The sequence below is a fragment of the Macrosteles quadrilineatus genome, unplaced genomic scaffold (genome assembly GCF_028750875.1).
Source record: "Macrosteles quadrilineatus isolate MER2022 unplaced genomic scaffold, UCM_ALF_1.0 Scaffold_5__1_contigs__length_97177068, whole genome shotgun sequence".
Lineage (NCBI taxonomy): Eukaryota > Metazoa > Arthropoda > Insecta > Hemiptera > Cicadellidae > Macrosteles > Macrosteles quadrilineatus.
Window position 1 is genome coordinate 89903791 of NW_026542598.1, and position 20888 is coordinate 89924678.

Below are 20888 nucleotides of genomic sequence, written 5' to 3' on the forward strand. Positions count from 1 at the left end.
TTAAGAAACACTATACACCTACCTGTAATACTACCTATGAAAGGTTTATTTTTAACAAAAGGGGTCAAAAAGATGGTGAATCAATCACTGATTACTCAGTTCAGCTAAAGAAGCTAGCATCTACATGTAGTTTTGGGAATTTTTTGGATGAAGCCCTTAGGGACAAATTCTTGTGTGGGCTTAAGTCTTCTCATATACAAAGTAAATTATTAGCAGAAGGGGACACATTAACCTTTTCTAAGGCCCTTGAGATGGCACTTGTGATAGAGAACGCTGACAGAAACGTCAAATCCCTACATCCTGAAAAACAAATTTCTTCTGGGGATATAGGTTATGTTAATAGGAGAGTTAACCCGAATCATAGTTCTGCTGAGAAATCATCAAAACCTCAAAACTTTAGACCTAGGGAACCACAACTGGGAAAATTTTCTTGTTTCCGTTGCGGAAAGCCCCACGATCCTAATGCTTGTCCTTACGTAGAGTACACATGCTTCTACTGCAAAAGAAAGGGTCATTTATCAAACAAGTGCAGCAAAAATAAAAATAAGTTTAGGCCTAAAGGTGATAGGTTAAACATGTGTGATGTTGACGGTAGTGATGGGAGCGAGGACGAACCTCCCGTTAGCCACAATTTTGACCACGACTTGGAGCTATACACTATAGCCTATGCTAATTCTAGTGCAAAGAAGCAAAGTGGTTTTGTAACTGAAGTTATGATAAACGATGTGCCAGTTGAAATGGTAATTGACACAGGCGCAGTAGTCACAGTAATGCCTGAAGATGTCTATTTTGAAAAGTTTAATCAATCAATGCCTACCTTAGAGAGTTGTAATGTTAAACTAAAGACCTATACTGGAGAGAGAATTCGAATCTTGGACGAGTTCCAGGCCAACGTGTCCACGGGCCGAAGCAGTCAGCGCCTGCCAGTAGTAGTCATCGAGAGCAACGGCTCACATCAACCTCCGCTATTGGGAAGGAACTGGATTGAGAAAATACAGTTTAACTGGGACTGTATGAAACCAAATGGCTCGGACGGAGAACAAAACGTCGCAGCTCTTCGTCTTACGCAAGGTAAGACTGTTCCTATTCCTGAGTTAATTTCGACTTTGAAAAAGAGGTATTCACCAGTTTTTGAGCAAACAATAGGTGAAATTAAGGGTATTTCTGTTGATTTGGTATTAAAAGAAAATTCCAAACCTGTTTTTTGTAAGACAAGGAATGTACCTTTCGCATTACGTGAAGCCGTTGAGAACGAGCTTAACAACTTACAGAGTAACGGTATCATCTATCCTGTGACGAAGTCGCAATGGTCAACACCAATTGTTACAGTTGTCAAACCTGATAAAAGGGTAAGAATTTGTGGGGATTTTAAGGTGACAATAAATCCATGCTTAAGAACGGATTACTATCCGCTCCCCACTCCTGATGACATTTTTTCACAAATTTCAGGAGCCAAACTGTTTACAAAGCTTGATCTTTCTGCAGCGTACAACCAACTTAAGGTTAACAAATCCTCACAGGAACTGCTAACCATAACCACCCACAAAGGTCTTTTTAGGTTTGCCAGGCTGCCTTATGGCATTACTAGTGCAGGTGCACTATTCCAGTCAGCAATGGATAAGATTTTAAACGGACTCGAAAACACTTTTTGTTACTTAAACGATATCTTAATTGTAGCAAAATCTACTGATGAAATGTTAGGACGAGTGGATGCTGTTCTTCAACGATTATGTGATCATGGAATCAAGGTAAACAATGCCAAGAGTGAGTTCTTTCAGGAGTCTCTGATTTTCTTAGGGCACCGCCTAGATGCAAGAGGAATTCATCAAAGTGAGGTTCTCACTGAAGCTATCGTAAACGCTCCTCGACCAGAGAATATAAGTCAACTGCGTTCTTATCTTGGACTTCTCAACTACTATGGCAAGTTTCTACCTAACTTATCTACAATATTACATCCCTTGTATAGGCTGCTAAATAATGACGTCAAATGGACGTGGTGTGACGAATGTGAACGAGCATTCAGAACTAGTAAGGAACTACTGTGTAAAGACAATGTTCTAATACCTTTTGATCCTAACCTTGAAATAATCGTTACTTGTGACAGCTCTAGTTTTGGAATAGGTGGCGTAATTGCTCACATCTTACCAGATGGTTCCGAGCGTCCGATTGCTTTTGCGAGCCGCACCTTATCAAAATGTGAGATCAAATATAGCCAGGTTGAAAAGGAAGCACTAGCCTTGATATTTGCCATACGCAAGTTCCACAATTTTCTGTACGGTCGCAAGTTCACACTGGTAACGGATCATAGGCCACTCATATTTCTATTAGGCCCTACTAAGGGGATACCTACGCTAGCGGCAGCCCGAATCCAACGTTGGGCATTAACACTAGCAGCATATCAGTATGAGATAAAATATAAGAAAGGATCGGAAATATCCAACGCTGACGCCCTGTCTAGACTACCCTGTGAAGGCTCAGAGGACGAAGGTGAAATATCCTTCTTCTCAACATCTAACGAGCTGCACATAACCTATAAGGAGTTAGCAACAGCAACCAAGTATGATCCTATTTTGTCGAAAGTAATCGATTATACAACAAATGGCTGGCCTAATCTTCCGTACGATGATCAACTAAAACCCTATCTGAACAAAACAGCTCAACTCTCCGTTGATTCCAACTGTCTACTATGGGGCAATCGAGTGATTATACCGCCTACTCACCGTAAGGAAGTTTTAACATTACTGCACACTGAACACCCAGGTGAATCAAGAATGAAATCGCTTGCTCGGAGCTACGTGTGGTGGCCTCGGATGGACCAAGACATCGAAGAGATGGTAAAGGGATGCATGGTTTGTCAGACAACCCGGAAATCAGCACCACTAGCGCCACTACAGCCTTGGGCTTGGCCTAAACATAACTGGCAAAGATTACACCTAGATTTCGCCTATCACGAGGGAAAGGAATTTCTCATTATTGTAGATAGCCATTCAAAATGGATAGAAATTTTTTACATGCCATCTACAACAGCCAGCAGGACGATTGAGAAACTCCGACACTGTTTTGCAGCATATGGTCTTGCTTCGACAGTGGTGACAGACGGTGGCCCACAGTTCACCTCTCAAGAGTTTGGTGATTTTTTGAGATCAAATGGTGTTAGTCATGTCTTGACGCCTCCATATCATCCGGCCTCAAATGGCCTAGCGGAACGTGCCGTACAAACCGTTAAAGACGCCTTTGTGAAGCAAATGTTACAGGATGATAGAGACAAAGCCAATAGGTCATTACAACACCGTATAGATTCATTCCTATTTGTCTACAGGAACACTCCCCATTCAATCACGGGGCAAACACCATCCGAGACGTTTTTGAAGTTTAAGCCAAAATGCCACCTAGGCCTTCTAAAACCGCACCTAGCTAAACAGATGTTAGATAAGCAAGAAAAGATTGTGAACACGGCTAATCAAAACAGGGGAAATTTTCGGAATTTCAATATTAGCGACCGAGTGTTTGTGAAAACAGTCCGAAACGAAAAAATAAACTGGCAACCTGGAACCATCATAAAAATTATTAGTCCAGTTACGTTTCTAGCTAAGGTTGATGGTAGAACAAGGTTTGTGCACGCAGACCACTTGAGAAAATGTATGGCTCAATCTGATGAAGATGATATTGTGACTCAATTTCCTAGGGAAAATTTCCAGCAGAGTCCGAGACCAGCACAGACTAAAACACCCATCAAGACTCCAGAAAACACGAGTTCCCCTGAGACAACTAACGGGAAAGACGAAAATCAAATCATGGAAGAAAACAGAGGTTTGACGACACACGGCCAAAGCCCTATCGGTCTCCGACGCTCTCAAAGAACTCGGAAACCACCAATCAAAATAGACTTGTAGACGAAGAAGAAATCCTCCCAAATTTATTTTGTAAATATTTTATTTTGTGAATTATCTTATTTGGTTGGGAGGAATTGTTATAAGGAAGATGTTTTATTTTATTAATATTAAAGTAAGGAGTATTTTATTTGGACCAAGAAGAGACAAGTTAAGTTAGACAAGTCGAAGTTTGCTATTCTAGACAAGTCTGTGTTTGCTTAGAGATAAGAAGCTAACCCCACCACTACCGCTAAGGACAAAGGCGAAACGAGCAGTCTACAATGAGATCCAGGTTAGTGAACGTCTGTTCAGATCAGTGTAATTATTTCAGTGTCGTGTTTTCAATTAAGAGTCCTAATAGTATCTAAATATACGTTTATCGGTTTATAACACCAGTGATATCAGTAAATCTTTTAATAATCTTGTAAATAAATTTATAAACATTTTTCCTACTGTTTGTACAACTCACCCTAGCCGAGGATCCAGAGCGATGGCACGAGGCTCCTGCAGACCCTCGCGTATGATGACTCTGCGGTATCGACCGTCCAGCTTAGACACCTCCACAGTGTCCAGTCCCTTGTCACACCAATAGAGGTTCCGACCGACCCAGTCAACTGCCAGACCATCAGGGTTCTGCAGCGTCGCTGAGTGTAGCGTCTGTCAAGACAAACACAAACGTAAACCATAATGATGTATCAAGACCAACATTGATCGATTCACAATACCGATTCCTGAAAAATCAGTTCTAGATTGTCGATACCAAGACCATTTTTTTATAGTTTTACAAAATTTTCTGAATGGATTGGTTACACTAATGCCTTTAGGTGGTTCCATCAAGTATTTTTGAGAAAATGAGGAGTTTTTAAAGTATAAAAAAATTAATGCAGCAATGAAATATTCTAAACAGCCAATTAAAGTTTAATCCCTTCTACACACATTAAATAAGAACATATCAAATGTAAATGCAGATCTAACAACAAATTTAAAAAAATTGTACTTTAATGAAAAGGAGTGCCAGCCTATTTTTTTTCAGTCAAGCCAAACTCGAAGTAATATTGTGATCATCTCCTGTGGTTGTATGAACATCATCATCGTCTCCCGTGATCGCAGCGAAATCATGAACATCTCTGACAGTTATATGTGGACGTTGTCACCGTTTCCCGCGGCCGTGTGAACATCATTGTTGTCTTCTGCTATCGCTGAACCATTCACACAAAGGAACGCCCCGCTCTATACACACCAATCTCTCACCTGATACGAAGTGTCGTTGTGACAGAAACGCTTGATGGAGCTAGAAAGCGCAGTGACGTCAGACCAGTAGATACACTGCTCCTGCCAGTCAAAGTCCACGGCCACTGCGTTGGTTAGGTTGTTTGCCAAGAGAGTCGTGTGTCCGTTCATCTCCAACTCTCGGATGTAGTACTTGTTGGAGAAGATCAGCTTCGGCTGCACAGCTGCATAGAGAATAAGATATAAGTAGAAATAAATATTGTTCTGTGGTAGTTTGAGATAAATTGTCAGTGAGGATTTTACTTGAGCAAAATGTGATCTCTAGGTGTAAAGGATGTTCCTATAGTCCGTTCTAAATCTTATAATTTTGGGTTATTCGGACCAAAATGAGTTAAATGTTTCTTAAACTGTTTATCGAGACCAGTAGGATTTTAAATTTTCTAACTGGTTAAAAAGTAAAAGAATTTTTAATAACAATTTTACAAAACTATGAACAAGAGATTCAATTGAAAAACCACTAAATATATACTCCTAAAGTGTATAAAATCCTGATTATTGGAACCTCTCTTAATCAGAACTCGGATTAATACTGGATTAATCAGAACCGGCAGCAAAAAGTAAAAAAATTAATAACACTTTCAGTGACACATGTGAACAGAATTGTAGACTTTAATCCCTGATTTTACCTACAATGCACAACTGACTTTAGAGGGGAAGTTCAAGAATGCAATAGGCTTGGGTATACAATTACACTACTTTTGCCTAGAGTTAACAAGACCAACCATCAACCACTGATCTTGAAGACTCTTCCATAAAAAACAGTAATGTTTTTAATTTTCCAAAGCATTACCCTTTTTCCTAAATCAGGTAAAAGATGTAAAATAGAGCACAAGGGCCTAGGATTTTAGGAAGTGTTTGTGAGGATAGCAGGCTTATTGGAATGGGAAAAAGTCCAAACTTGTACACAAACATATAACTTTAAACTATACAAAACATTAGAATATATTAGTGTCACTGACAGCATGTTTACCTAAGGAAGGTGAACTAGCTCTTCAACTCATACCTTGTTCAGTCGAAATACTGTCAGTCACTGTGAAATATCCTGATGTTTTAGTGTAAAGTTTTGTGTTTCTTGTACCAGTTTTGACTCTTTCCCATTCAAGTATGCCTGCTATCCTCACAACCAAATAAACTCTACTCACCAGAGTCAGCTTTGCAGGAGTGTCCGTTGGCCTGCAGAAGGTATCCCTCCACACAAGAACAGCTGTAGCTGCCGTACGTGTTGCGACATATCTGAGAGCACTTGTGTTCCTCGCACTCGTCCACGTCTACACACAGGTTCAGGTTGCCCGGGTGTATCTTGAACCCTGGACGGCACACACACTCGTAGCCGACCTTCAGGTCCTTACAGATGTGAGCGCAGGGGTTGGTAGTCTCACACTCGTTGACGTCTGCGACAAAACACGTGTTGGATACAGTAGCAAGAGCGCATGGTGAAATAGCAGTTTGTGTTATATTCAGATACTGGTACTTAGTTGTGGCAAAATAAGGTTTTATTGTAAATACCGTTATCTGATTATGATTTAGTGATATAAACTTGCTTGAATTCGAGCAACAGGTGCACTAGTATGATATAATTCTGTAGAAATATTTTTTTTCAAATTTTACTTGCAAGATTCCAAACCGTCTGAATTGGATAAGTTAACAAACTCTTCTGTCCTTAAACAACAAACACGGATGACTCATTCAACGCCCATGTGACTTAAAATTTACAATTGTAACTGAAACAATACTTCACTATGTCTAGATTACCACACAGACCAGTCTACAGTGACAAACAGTTAAGGTTACAAAAAAGAAAAAAAGTAGTGACCAAAAATCTACTTAAAGCCATTATGTATAGATAGGCCTATACTTATCTACGGAAACATACTTATCATACCGGACTAATGTAGCAAGATAAGTTTTTTTCTAGATTGACAAACATTAAACAACAACTCACTGCATTTTTCCTCATCACTATAATCTCCGCAGTTATTCTCTCGGTCACACAACAACGTTGCATTGATACACAATCCGTTGGCACATTGGAACACATCATCGCCCACACAGTTCATGTTGTCTGTAAACAAAAACACACATGTTGGTGAACCGAACTGGAATCATCAAAAGTTATGGAATATTATGTATATTTTGCTTCATTGAGGCCAACTCAAAAACAGGTCCACACTCTGTGTTGTACATAAATCCTTGTTAAAATAGATTTGAACATGTAGTGGTGTATTTCTGTTTAAATAGCCATTGATTAAATAGTTTTGAGCACTCAATTTAATATCGCATACCCTCAAGTATTTTTTTAGAAAATGTTTGACCAACTTAAAGCTCATGATTACAGCACAGTTTCAGTTTTCAGAAGATTTTTCACTCACAACATTCGTGATTGTCGACATCTTCGTCAGAACTATCTCCACAGTCGTCGACTCCATTGCAAATCAGAGCAGAGTTGATACACTTGCCGTTACGACAGGCAAACTCCTTGCTGGAACACTTGACGTTGTGGCCGCAAGTTATCGGCTCATCGCTGCCGTCTCCACAGTCGTCGTCTCCGTCACAGAAGTATTCCTACGATCAAATAGAAATATGTAACCTTGAGGAAAACTTTATTCAGCGGATGTGTAGGATAAAAAAGAATAGTGGTGGTGAGTAAAGAAGATATGAAGTAGTACCTATTTTCAGAACATAATAATAATATGCTAATATACTTGTAGCTCTCAGAGCTAAGATTGTAAAATTAGTGTCAACAGGAAACTTGTTACTGTTAATTAATCCTTGAAAACACCAACCACAACGGTAAGTAGACCAACCTTCGTAATACACTTGCGGTTGCTGCACATAAACTGAGTGTCCATGCAAGGCGAAGGGTCGTAGGAGAGACAGTCCTGGCGGAGATTCTCGTCGGAGTTGTCTCCGCAGTCATCCTCTGTGTCACACACCCAAGCCCAGGGAATACAGCGGCCTGTAGCGTTACATCTGAACTCTGACTGTGGACAAGTCCTGGTAGCTGGGAACAAGCATTCACTCATCATGTATACAGGAAATACAATTAAATGATAAGAGCAAACAAAATTTGTATAAGAATGCAAAACGGATTTCTGAGCACTGCTGATTAAGAGGAAAATGAAAATGAATGAAAATTGTTATTGTTCAAGAGAATGTAGCTTCTGCCAATAAGGAGTACACATACCAAAGCATCTGTTTGCAGCTTGCAAAGCTGTCGATAATGATTAGGAATGTTCTCTTTTGGAACCCCGTAAGATACTGGATTTCCTCAAGGAATTAGGGCTACAGAGGTGCTTTCAACCCGTACTGGGCTCAAATTTTGTTACACAATAGATCTTTTAGGTCGCAGTGCAACCACAACATATCAATCAAATTCAGTTTAATATCTATAGACTCACCGCAATATTCGGTTTCATCAGAGCCGTCAGTACAGTCCTCTGTGCCATCACACTGCCAAGTCACTGGGATACACTCACTGTTGTGACAACGGAACTGATCTGACCTGCAGTGGTAGGCTACACCGATCACAACGGCATTAGATATTGTATTTACACACTGGGAAGCAAGAGGTGTAATTTACATCATCAACACTAGTCATAATCAGGTCATAATAAGGTTATTGACTTTTGGATACTGAAGAATACATCCCATTTATATGGACCAGCTGTAGCCATTTAAAAAAAGGAATGGCATCGTTGAATGATCAACCTACAGAGTATGTAACAGTCTAAAATTATATTTTCTCACTTAATAAGAGTCAATCTTATACTTGATTTACACCTAGGATATGACAAGTCCTATATTCAGTTTTGCCTGGTTTAAAAGTTGCCATATTCAACAGAAATCAGTAATTCAAATCAGCACACTCTGTCAGTGGTAATTTTTATCCTTAAACCAGTGACAATTTTAACATATGAATAAAATGTCTAGTTCTGTTTATAGTCAAAGGTATTCAAGTAGGCATCTAAAAAATCTTTAATATATTATTACATCGACACAGTAACTTAAATTGTGTGTTACCAAACAATACAGCATGGTTTCCGTCAGAATTCTCAGTTCAGATGTTTCAGTTAATTTGATTTATAAATGTATTGTTGGCTAAGAGATATTATCAATTTTACCATTACTGACTGAAATTTCCTTTCATCACTAATTGATTAGCTCTGCAGAAGAACATTGCAAGTGCCAAAAGTGGATATTTTCAGAAACAAAAACGTACTGGCCACCCCGATGCCAACACAGCCAGTTTCCCATACATTAAATCACTTGTAAGTGCTGCCAACCTGTGTGTTTATAAAAACGGTATATCCCACACATTAGAAAATGTCATCTGCATTGTTCTTTGAAATTTAAATTATACAAAATAATGTTTTGCAACAATGTTTGGTGGAGATAATTAATTATATTTTATCCCAACAATTATTACTAGTGTTGACACTATTCAACATTGTCAACTTTATGCATAGGGAGTATGAATACAAATACTTACTACAGTTACGCTCGTCTGAGCTGGTCAGGCCATCGTGGCTGTCGTTGCAGTCGTCGTCTCCGTCACATTTCCACGCCAGCGTGATACACAGACCAGTGTCGCAGCGGAACTTGTTTGCGGGGCAATGGGGCATCAGCGCTGCGGAACATAAACAGCGACTTAGTTCTACACTTTTTTAATTAGATGCTTTTATGCGAGGAATATTCATGAGTGTGTTTTCATCATGTCTGACAAGTCCTGGATATCACCAGTAAAAGTAACGATGAGTGAAGCCTATAATTCACAAATAAATTAGGTCTATACATATACAAATATTTCCAATAACAAAAATATTCCTTGTAGGTTACTTAATTCCTTAGGTTATAAGGATCTTATGTTTGCTATCTTCACAAAAAATACTCACAACGTAGGCTTTGTTGAAGTTATTTTAACTGGTTGTAAAAACAAAATCGTTTATTTTCCAAACCATTGTTGTAGTGTTCCAACTTACTGCTAGAGGTGTGATGGTCACAGTCTTGCTCGTCGCTGTTGTCCCAACAATCGTTCTGTCCGTCACAAATCCACGAGGGATGAATACACGCAGTTGTGTGGTTGCAGTTGATCACATCGTGATCAGGCATGTCATTGGTGCAGTTACGTAGTGCTGCGGAACAAAGAAACCGCATCAGAACATTGACAACAGTGAGTCTGTGTCATAAAACTTACAAGAAGAAACTGTATCAGAGAACCTTCAAAAACTACTTTTAGTTTTGATGCTTACATGTAAAGAGGAAGTGGGTGGCAACAGCAATCCAAGGGCAACATTATTTGGTATGCTGAAGAGTTATTTATCATCAATAAATAGTTTTCAAATACCAAGGTGATTGTAATTAAAATATCTAGGGCACTGTGGGATTGAAAATTTTCTTTGTGGTTTTGTAATTGTTTTCCGAGGGAGTCCTTGGAGGCTAACGACCATCTTGGATTTGCCCGCCATAAGAGCATTGTTAATTTCAAACAGCCACTGAAGAGTTATTTACATTTGCCAGTTGCCAGTGATTGCAATTTAAATATCTAGGGCACTATGAGATTAGACATTGTCTTTGTATTTTGGAATAATTGTTTTATGAGTTAGCAAAGCTAGGCTCTAAGGACTATTAATAGATTTGTTGTAATAAATAAGACCAAATCTAATGTTGCTTTAACGTATACAATGACAAGGACCAATTTCAAAATTTGAGTTATAACTTAAATGCATTTGAAATGCATTGCTCTGTAAAAAAATTACTAAATCGTAAAATCCTTAAACACGTTTACCCAAACATAGCTAACTATATCAACAACAAAAAAACTTGTTTGGAGAATACTGTATTTCTATAATTTACACACTGAAACTCATAGTTGTACTCACGGCAGTCGATCTCATCAGTTGCGTCAGGACAGTCGGGATCGGCGTCGCAGCGGAACTTGACCAGTATACACGGCCCAGCAGCGCACTGGAAGTGAGTGGTCGAATCACAGGAGCAGTCCAGCTCATCGGACCCGTCACCACAGTCGTTGACATCGTCACACCGCCGGGTACGCTGGATACAACGGTTGTTCTGACATTTGAAATAGCCACTGCGACACGTGCGCATACCTGTTGTTGGGGTGAAATTAAAATAACTAACAAACATTTTAAGGACGAATGCGCTGTTTACATTTTGATGTAACCAAGCGCTGGAAACTAACAAATACGGACAGTTGTTTAAAACTTTGTATTTATAACGTTAGACAAAGACTCTACTCACTGCAGTAAGTCTCGTCCTCATCACTCGAGTCCATACACTGAGGCAGACTGTCGCAAGTCAGGTGGTACGGGATACATCCACGGTCCGAACATTGGAACTCTTCCTCTGTACAGTTGGGTGTGTTGACAGTCGCGCATCTCTTCCCGTCGGGCAGCAGCGCTCTGTTGTCGTTGCAGCCGCAATACATCGTACCGTTGGCCCACAAGTGGCATTGGTCCTCGCAACCGCCGTTTTTCAATCGGCAAGGATCTTTGAAACCTGAGGTAAGAGTATGAGTTACGATACTGTGAGGGATAGGTTAGGTTAGGTTATCTCCAACACAGTTTCACTGTCTAGTGATCATCTAGATTTTAAAATAAGCCAACTAAATAAGATGGCTGGTTAACAAATTTTTGATGGTTGGTTTAGCTAGTATACTTGATAAAATAATTATTAATATTTACAATCAGTCCAATATGGTCAGAGCAAGTGATGCCTTTTATTTCTGTTGAGTTAATTTGCCACAGTTGTCATTTCCAAAAACTATCACTAGATTGGGCAGCAGATATTTTAAGTAGCTGTCATAATTTTTAGGCTCAATAAACCAGATCAATACAGATAAAATAAAGTACAAATTTCTCTGCTCATAGTTGAATGTTAGCCGTTTTTGCAAAACACAATGGATTAAGGTGATGCTTTGCTATCAAGCAGCGTGTTAAGGGCAAGTGGCATTTTATCACTTTTTTTATTTTACCTAGTGATCTTACACTTGGTAGACAAATTGACTTCAAGGTTAAAGCATCAGCTGTTTGAAAGATTTAAAGCATGCACCCTAAACAAGCCACAAACTTATAAAATAGCAAAGCACTTACAATCCATGGAGTTGTTGGATATGGCCACAATGCCCATTGGTCTAGGCACGTCCTTTCTAAGCCACACCACGTCGGCCCCTGTGTACTTGTTGGCTCGTATCACAGCATGTTGCACCCAGTCCGTCCAGAACAGCAAGTCTCCGTACACGGCCATGTCAAACGGATGCTGAGGCGTCACTCTGGCAAGTACCTGAGTGAGATGAAGAATACTCAGTAAACTATACTAATCAGTAATCCATTTTTACTACCACCTTCAATGTTTTTTAATACTATTTTCTTATTCACACCAAGTGACTTGATAGTGTTGTATAGATTAAGCAAAGTGTGGATTGCTAGGACATTTTTTAGCAATAGAACAAAACCATGGTCAGTCAACTAAAACATAGAAACCAATTCAGGTAATTTTCTAAAATTAAAATTAAAATATTGAGAGAGCTGTAGATATCAGCCATAGCTGCAGAAATCCGTCAAAGGTGATGGGTATCACTATCAAACAATGAAATGCTTTTACTTATTTCTGTGATGAATAATTCGTGCTTAACAGATCTCAGTAAGGATTACTTTTACCGTTAAAATGGGAAACCAAGCTAAGACTGAATAATACTACTTCACCGCACATCCTAATAAAAACTAAATTAATTGATTTTTACTCTGACAAGTTTAAACAGAACATCACTGACCACTCTATTAGTGCCGTCGTACTCGCACCGCTCTATCTTGTCGAGCCGAGCGTCGCCCCAGTATAGTTTCTTGGCCGAGTGGTCGAGTGTGAGAGCATTAGGCATGCGTATGTCCGTAGTGATGATGGACTGCTGTCCGTATCCGGTAAGGAACGCTCTCTGGATGCAAGGGTGATGGGAGTTCCAGTTCGTCCAGTACATTCTCCTGGAAACATAAAGCCGGGAATGAAGGGAAGCTTCTTTGAAAACTGACTTAGGTATTAATATTTGTCAAAAAGATGGAAGTACTTTTGAACAGTTTGAATATCTCATAGCATCAGTTAGGTTGGGCTAGTTAGATTGTGACATAATTTTGTAGTTTGATTGTTAAAAAAAAATGTGGTTGAATTAGCCATTCACAGTGTTTGCTAAAGAGAAAATTCTATATTCTTCCTTAGTGTTGTTATCGTGGAGGCTAATGTGATATAACGTAATATTGAAGTTTACAATAATTTGTTTTATCAGTTTCGCTTGGTTGAAGAGTGGACACATTCACCAGATATTTGTCATATTCCCCAGAAATGAGTTATTTAAATCAGGACTGTCTTTCAGTAGCTCACGTCAACTACGTTTATATCAATTCTTAACTGTCTACAATTTCAACCCAATGGAATGTCTTCTTCCACCCATAGTAAAAGTTCTAAGCACATCTCTTGAGGAAACATTAATTTAGCTTGGAGTGAATTGAAAAGTTTCCACTCACCAGTCGCAGCTGTCCACGGCGATGCCCCTCGGCTTGTCACTCGGACCCAGCTTGATGATTGTCTCGGGTTTGAGGCTGCCCCAGTTCTCACTCAGATTCACCTTGTTGATGGTTGCGTCGTTGTTGCATGTCCAGTACAGCATGTTGTCGATCGCCTCGTACGCCAAACCTTCCACTGAGCCCAAACCTGCAATGCGGTACTTAGAAAAGTTGTCTTTTTTGAAATTACTAATCACTTATTAAATTTCCATACTAGAATAGGAAAGTCAAGTTCCTTTAGGGAAAAGTCAAAGGTGTCAATAGTTCTGTAGACTAAAGATTACAATCGACCTGTTAAACCTAGGAATAAAAAGTTACCACTGAACAACTTGCACTACTCAAATAGCGTACCTGTATGGAAATATTTTTGGACTCAATTTAGAATATTTCACTATTACTGATGGCATTTTCAAGCAAAAAAGGCTTGGGGACCATACATTTCCAGGTCCTATATTTTTTTAAAAATACTATACTTACCCTTATTATTTATTTGGGAGAGTTTAGAACAAATTAACAGTATTCACAAATACGCTCGCAAACAAAAACAATTAGCTGGCCAGATATGAAATAAACAATCCAAAATCTTACGCTCAACGATCTGACGATGGTTGCTGCCGTTGAACATAACCGCATTGATAGATCCTTGCTGAATGTCGGAGTAGAAAAGAGTGGATCTCTCATAGTCGTAGGTGAGACCGATAGCATTCCTCATCAGCTCCTTGGACTGGATGCTGGGGTAAGGCGCGTTGAGGTTATGTTCATCAGAGATGTGTACACTGTCTATCCGCACCACTCTGGAGTACATCAGGAAACTGTCGTATTCTGTAACAAACAATCATTTAGCTTTGTTTATCCAGAACGGTATAAAAGTGAAACACTGCTAGTAACAAATTGTAAAGTAAACATTAAGCCATACAAGAATTAGGTACTTTTGAACACTTAAAAAGTTCTTGAACTATTTTTTCTAAGAAAATTAGTTGGAGTTTTGTGACAGCATATTATGTCTGTGAGGTGTAACATAAAAAATGATCAAGTGTATGCTGGAAGTAGGAGGAATCTTGTACAATGGAAGACAAATTCATTTTGCACCATGTTTATTTTTAATTCCGAATGAATAAAACTGAATTAAAAATTTGTATCAAAAACACAGAGTTCAGCTAGTTTACTTGAGAAAATTAGACCCCAGGGGGTAAAAATCATTTAAAATCTACTCTCTGATTAAGTCGTATATTAAGATGAAATATCAGTATCACATCATGTGATTTTATTGGGTACATAAAGAACTCCTCTGAACTCAAATTTTCTCAGGTAGCTAGCAGAACTAAATCCCTATCCAAAAACTCCTCTTTCATCTATACAAAGTTCCTTTCGAATATGAAACTCAATTCATTATTTATTGAACAATTTACACCTCAAAACAAAAATGTGCCTATGAAGAACTATTTATAGAGAATCGTAACTATTATCTTACCCGTGCAGTTCTTGCCGTCGGCCGCCACCAGTCCGTGAGCGCAGGCACATATAGCACTCGTGCCGTTGTAGAGACACAGCTCAGCGCAACCTCCGTTGTTAACCGCGCAAGGGTTGGTACCTGTTACAACAGAACCCGTAACAATATAATCACACTTTGCTTACAGTTTACTTCAATGTTTTGGCAGAACAATATGGGAATTAGGTTTGGTATTGTTTTATAAAGAATCTTGATTTTACTGGGTTACACATTGCTATTAGTGATTGAATGCTAAACAACACCTCATAGAAACCTACTAGGAAACTTTTTCATATTCTTTTAAGCGCATTTAAATCATATACTTTATCCAAGGACAGTTTAGTTATGTTAATTCTTTTCATTCTTACAAAGATCTCAAAACTAATTATATTAAGTAGATTCTTCTCAATAGAAGTTGAATAGAGTGGTGTTTAAAATTCATTGGCGATATAGTTTATGTCATTTGAAGGATTATTTCGGACATTTTGTATCACAATAAATTCAAAACATTTTCAAGAAATTGTTTAAATCTGATAGGACAGAAAGTGCTTAAAACCTAAGATTAGAAACCCAGCCAAAGCTGAAAAAACTACAGTCATAGATTGTATTGTAAAGTCAATACAATAGATTAAAAGTTAAAAGATCACAAAAAAATGCTAAAATATAATAAAAACAGAAACAATTACTCCTGAAAGAATACAAAAGTTAGTATAAAGAAGGTAGGGAAAGAAAATGTAGAAGACTTTTTTAGAAGATTTTTTGACAAGATAGTTGCTAAAGCAAGACTCCATCTTCGGCTGAATCATCTTTCTTACCTAAGACAAGAGCAGATTCAATCCCAGAACGTATGGAAAGCTTTGTATTTTGTGATTGTGATGTATAATGATTGCAATACTCCCTTAACAGTTAACAACCATAATACAGTGATATCTCGTAGATATTTACCAGTCTGGCGGCGAGGGCTGAAGATGACCAGATCCTTGAGTGAGTCGCCGACCCCGCGCAGCAACACCGTGAAGTCCGACAAGTTGGTGTCCGGCGCAACCTTGATACTGCCTCTCTCATGTGTGCTGCAGACAGTCAGTTGAGTTAAATAATCTGCCAGACTTGAGTATTGAACCATAAGGTATGTATGTGTAGTTGACTGTACTGTTTAGTGATAAAATCACAGCTAAACATCTAATACATTAAGAACTGAATACACAACTAACTTACGAAATAGTATAATACGTTACAAGTCCTGAAAATAAGTGTTTACCGGACGAGTGTGGTCGTTCACGTGCGAGACGAAGTCGAGTCTAAAGGACTAAAAATCACTTGTCGTAATCTCTAAGAGAGGTTATGTTTTTGTTTATAAACACTCATTGCCAAGCAAATACAGTATTATCAGCTGATTGGTGTCCGGTAAAACTCATTACAGTACAGTAGTACGCAATGAAACCCCATTTGATTAAGCTGGCGGCAAACAGCTGTTTTCTGGACTACAGTTGGCTCTCGATAATCCGACAGTTACGGGACCGGGGGGGTGTCGGATTACCAAAAACGTCGGATTACCAAAGGTTAGCTTTATTTCACTGAATTTAACTGCATACGTTAAGAAAAACCAGTTTTTAATACATATCACGGACTATTTAACTGTTATAGGTATAAACTAATCAACTTAGGCATTAGATATTACAAAAAAGAAAGATTTATTGCATATAAAAATACAAAAATCAGTACAGTATAAATCAAAACTAAAATAAAATGTAGGCTAGTGCTCCGTTTTTTCTAAATACATTACAACATTGTAATTACTGTACTGTAACTACGGTGTAGGCCTACACATTTACGGGTTGAAAAAATCTGTGATAGTCTTTTGTTTCTTTTTACGCAAACAGTCTATCATTGCATTTTCTTGAATGTGTCTCAACATTAACACGTTGTTCAAGTCAAGTCCACGCTCTTCACACCAGCGAATCAAAGTGTTTGCAGCCAACATAGCTTCGTCACAGCTGATCGTGTATTTTGCCTCCACGGCCTCCTCAATTGTGTCCTCTTGTTCATTAGATATGACTTCCTGTACTATATCTTCATCTGTTAGGTCAGCACACAGGTTGTCGTCTAATACCCATCTTCTTAGGTCATCTGAAGATTCTTGCGAAACGTTAATATCATCGCAAAGTGTTAGTGTGTCCTCCACAACTCCGTTGTCATCTTGACCATTGTCATTTCCATCGTCATTATTTTGGAGGAGTCACTTGAGGAGTGGGTTTTCTGGCCAAACATTTTTCCATGACTTAATTAGAGTTTCAGGTTTGACTTGTTGCCATGCAAATGCTGCATTTAAAATGGCATCCTTGATGTTAAATTTTTTCAAAAGTGATGTGATGTCTGCGTCAGGTTGACAGACGATATCCATAAGTAGGCGCTTCTTATAATGTGCCTTCATTGTCTTGATAACATTTTGATCCATTGGTTGAATCAGAGCAGTTGTATTTTTTGGCAAATACATGGCCTCTATGTAACCACCAGTTGTCTTCACTTTTAATCCCTCCATGTCCGGATGTCCGGGAGCATTATCTAACAGTAAAAGAGCCTTTATAGGCAGACTTTTACTCTTTAAGTGTTGTTTTACCTCTGGGACAAAATGGTTGAAAAACCAGTCATTGAAAACGTCTTGAGTTACCCAAGCTCGGCTTTGATTCATGTAAACAACTGGAAGGGAATCCATATTGATGTTCTTAAATGCCCGGGGGTTCTTACTTTTACCGACAGCTAGCAGTTTTAACATATAACTCCCAGCGCCATTCGAACACACCATTAATGTAATTCTTTCTTTTTGAAGTTTTCTTCCAGAAACCTTTTTTTCATCCCCTGTTACAAAAGTTTTTGTTGGAAGTTGCCGCCAATTTAGGCCGGTTTCGTCGGCATTGTAAACTTGTTCAGGCGTAAGGCCTAGTTCAGTGATTTTAGCTTGAAGGGTCTCAATAAAGTTAGAAATTTCTGTCACATCGGCAGATAGTTTCTCTCCACTCATCTGTAAGAAACGAATACCGTGTCGCTTTTTGAAATTTTCAAACCAGCCATCGCTGGCACGAAAATCATCTGTTTTCATGATTTCACGATAAAAAAACCGTGCTTTCTCTTTTAAAATATCCCCAGAAATCGGGGCATGTCTGTTTCTTTGCTGTTTAAACCACGCATAAAGAGCTTCCTCAACTTGGGGATATTCGCTCATTTTAAGTGTTTTTCTCTTAGAATCGTCTTCAACACATTTTATAAAATGTTCTATTTTTTCCCTATTTTTCACAATGTCATAAACGGTAGGTCCCCCGATGTCATAAGCCTTAGAAATAGCCGTGGGAGTTTCACCACGGTCATACCTCTTAATAATTTCCCATTTTTCGGGAAGAGTTAATGTTTTATGCTTACGCTTATTGGTTCCACTTGTGCTCGCCATCACACAACACTTAACAAAACTCTAACACTAAAAACACTGAAGGTAAACTGTCACTTGATCACCAAAAGTACAGTACGTATGCACGAGTCACTTCGCTACTGAACACTGGAACCAGCTACCGGAAACACGTGAGACGCCTAGACCGATGTCAGTCTAGACAGCTGTCTACTGTAGTTTGCCGCAGCGTCGGACTACCGAGCGTGTCGGACTGTTAAGTGTCGGATTATCGAGAGCCAACTGTAAATCCTTGTGTGGGAAGTTCATCAAAATAGTGTAGTGTGGCGTAAAAAGAGTTTCAAGCAGTTACACATAAAAGGTTCACATCAAAATTTATTTACTTTTTAATTAAATTTGTTAACAAAATTGTGTTGTGAACTTTTTGGGTGCTCAACTACTTGAAACTATTTACTTGTAAAGCCATTCCGTTTCCCTTAATTTGTTCCTAAACCAAACAAAAATTCCTTCCAAAAATTGTATTAAGTAAACTAGCTGACCCGGCGAACTTCGTATCGCCTAAGTTATAGGTTTCCCCTAAGACAGACCGATGGAAAGAAAGTACCGTTACGTTTTATTTTCAAGATGATCTCGTTCGCATCGCTCAATCACGTCCTGGTTGAAGTTCGTTCGCTCACAAGTGAGAGTGAACGAGGCATCGACTGGGAAAGCCAAGTACTTGAACGAGCTTGAAGGAGAGAACCAAAGAATCAGAAGGTGACTAGCAAAAATCGACTTATGTTTTGAGTGGCCACAGAAGTGCATAGAGTATACCGTTGGTTGCGTTTATGTACTCACATGTCGATCCAGTAGAGTTTGTGGTCGTGGTGTGTGAGTGCGAAGGGGCTGTCCAGGGAGTGGTTGAGGAGCAACTCACGTCCCGTGCCATCGTAGTTGACTCTCTCTATAACGTCACTGCTGGAGTCACACCAGTAAACCTTGCCTTCCTGTAAACACAATTGTGTGACAAACGCAGAAGTGTCACACAACACTTCATTCAAATGTTGTGTAACATCCAAAACTACTTTGGTTTTACTTGACAGACAAAAAAAATTACTCTTTAGTAACTTGAATCAGGGATGGATGGGGGATTGTTTTGAACGGATGGGATGGGATTTTTCTTTTCATAACGTCTAACAAGGGAAACTTTAATTTGATTTTAAATTCAACCAGTCCTTTTATATGGTTCGGAAACCTGGACATTAACTAAAAATCATGAAAACAAACTTATAATTTTTGATAAGTTTGAGAACAAAATTTTGAGGAAGATTTTCGTACCTATAAATGAAGAAGGTATGTGGCAAATAAGAAAAAACCGAGAGCTCCGAGAACTGTACAAAGAACCGGACATTGTAGCCATAGTGAAGAGTAGACGACTGAGATGGGCAGGCCATGTAGAAAAAAGGGAAGAAGAAAGTATGCTTAAGAAGATCGCCAATATACAACCACGAGGCACTCGCCCGCTAGGAAGACCGAAGTTGAGATGGAGAGACCAAGTCCAGAAAGACCTACAAAGAGTGGGGGCATCTCTTGACATGGCGGCAGACCGGCAGCAGTGGAGGCAACTTGTTGGCGAGGCCAAAAACCTTCTTAGGTTTGAGTGGCCAAGGAGGTAAGGTAAGGTAAGTACAAATTCTTGCAAATGGAAATAACCAATACCAATTGTCAGTCTTTATTGCACTGTCCATGTGAAAAACTGTGACTGTAATCCATGATTGCATCACTATCGCAATCATCTACAGCGATCACTGGAACATAAAAATCGTCACCCTCCATAGCGACAAAAATCTCAACATCTCTCTCGATCACTGAGACGTCATCATCGTTTCCTGATATCTCCTTCCACTATGGAGACATTATCGTCACTTGCAATCACAGCAAAGTTTTTGACAGTCAAATCCCACCCAAAAATCAGAGATAAGTTTTTCCAAAACAATTCTTGAAATTTCGAGACATATCCCTACTTAAAACCAATTAGGTACAATGAAATGTTGAAATATCATGTTCAAATTTTTAGTGAGGGATTCTCAAACTCACATCCAAGTCAAGAGCAATGTCGTTGATTGATCCAGAGCTCAGTGTAAGGACAGTCATGACATTGGACCCATCGAGGCCGGCACGGCTGATGCGAGGCGTCTTGCCGATGTCACTCCAGAAGAGTAGCCCTCGCGCCGGGTCCAGCGCCAGGGAGTGGGGAGTGTCTAGGCCACCGGGCACCACCACAAACCTTG

General features: G+C 39.2%; 1 protein-coding gene across 1 annotated transcript in view; it reads right to left on the reverse strand.

Moving 5' to 3' along the window:
* Positions 1-20888, reverse strand: part of LOC128995783 (low-density lipoprotein receptor-related protein 1-like) — a 110635-nt gene that overhangs the window by 40529 nt on the left and 49218 nt on the right. Inside the window, exons 36-54 of the mRNA XM_054420800.1 lie at positions 20695-20884; positions 19456-19604; positions 16167-16291; positions 15204-15323; positions 14321-14554; positions 13694-13880; positions 12952-13156; positions 12272-12461; positions 11421-11678; positions 11042-11269; positions 10142-10294; positions 9652-9789; positions 8561-8677; positions 7967-8163; positions 7532-7724; positions 7105-7224; positions 6305-6553; positions 5124-5326; positions 4342-4529 (exon numbers count right to left, since the gene is read on the reverse strand). Of these exons, the coding sequence (XP_054276775.1) occupies positions 4342-4529; positions 5124-5326; positions 6305-6553; positions 7105-7224; positions 7532-7724; positions 7967-8163; positions 8561-8677; positions 9652-9789; positions 10142-10294; positions 11042-11269; positions 11421-11678; positions 12272-12461; positions 12952-13156; positions 13694-13880; positions 14321-14554; positions 15204-15323; positions 16167-16291; positions 19456-19604; positions 20695-20884 (3444 nt within the window). The remainder of the gene's footprint in view (positions 1-4341; positions 4530-5123; positions 5327-6304; positions 6554-7104; positions 7225-7531; positions 7725-7966; positions 8164-8560; positions 8678-9651; positions 9790-10141; positions 10295-11041; positions 11270-11420; positions 11679-12271; positions 12462-12951; positions 13157-13693; positions 13881-14320; positions 14555-15203; positions 15324-16166; positions 16292-19455; positions 19605-20694; positions 20885-20888) is intronic.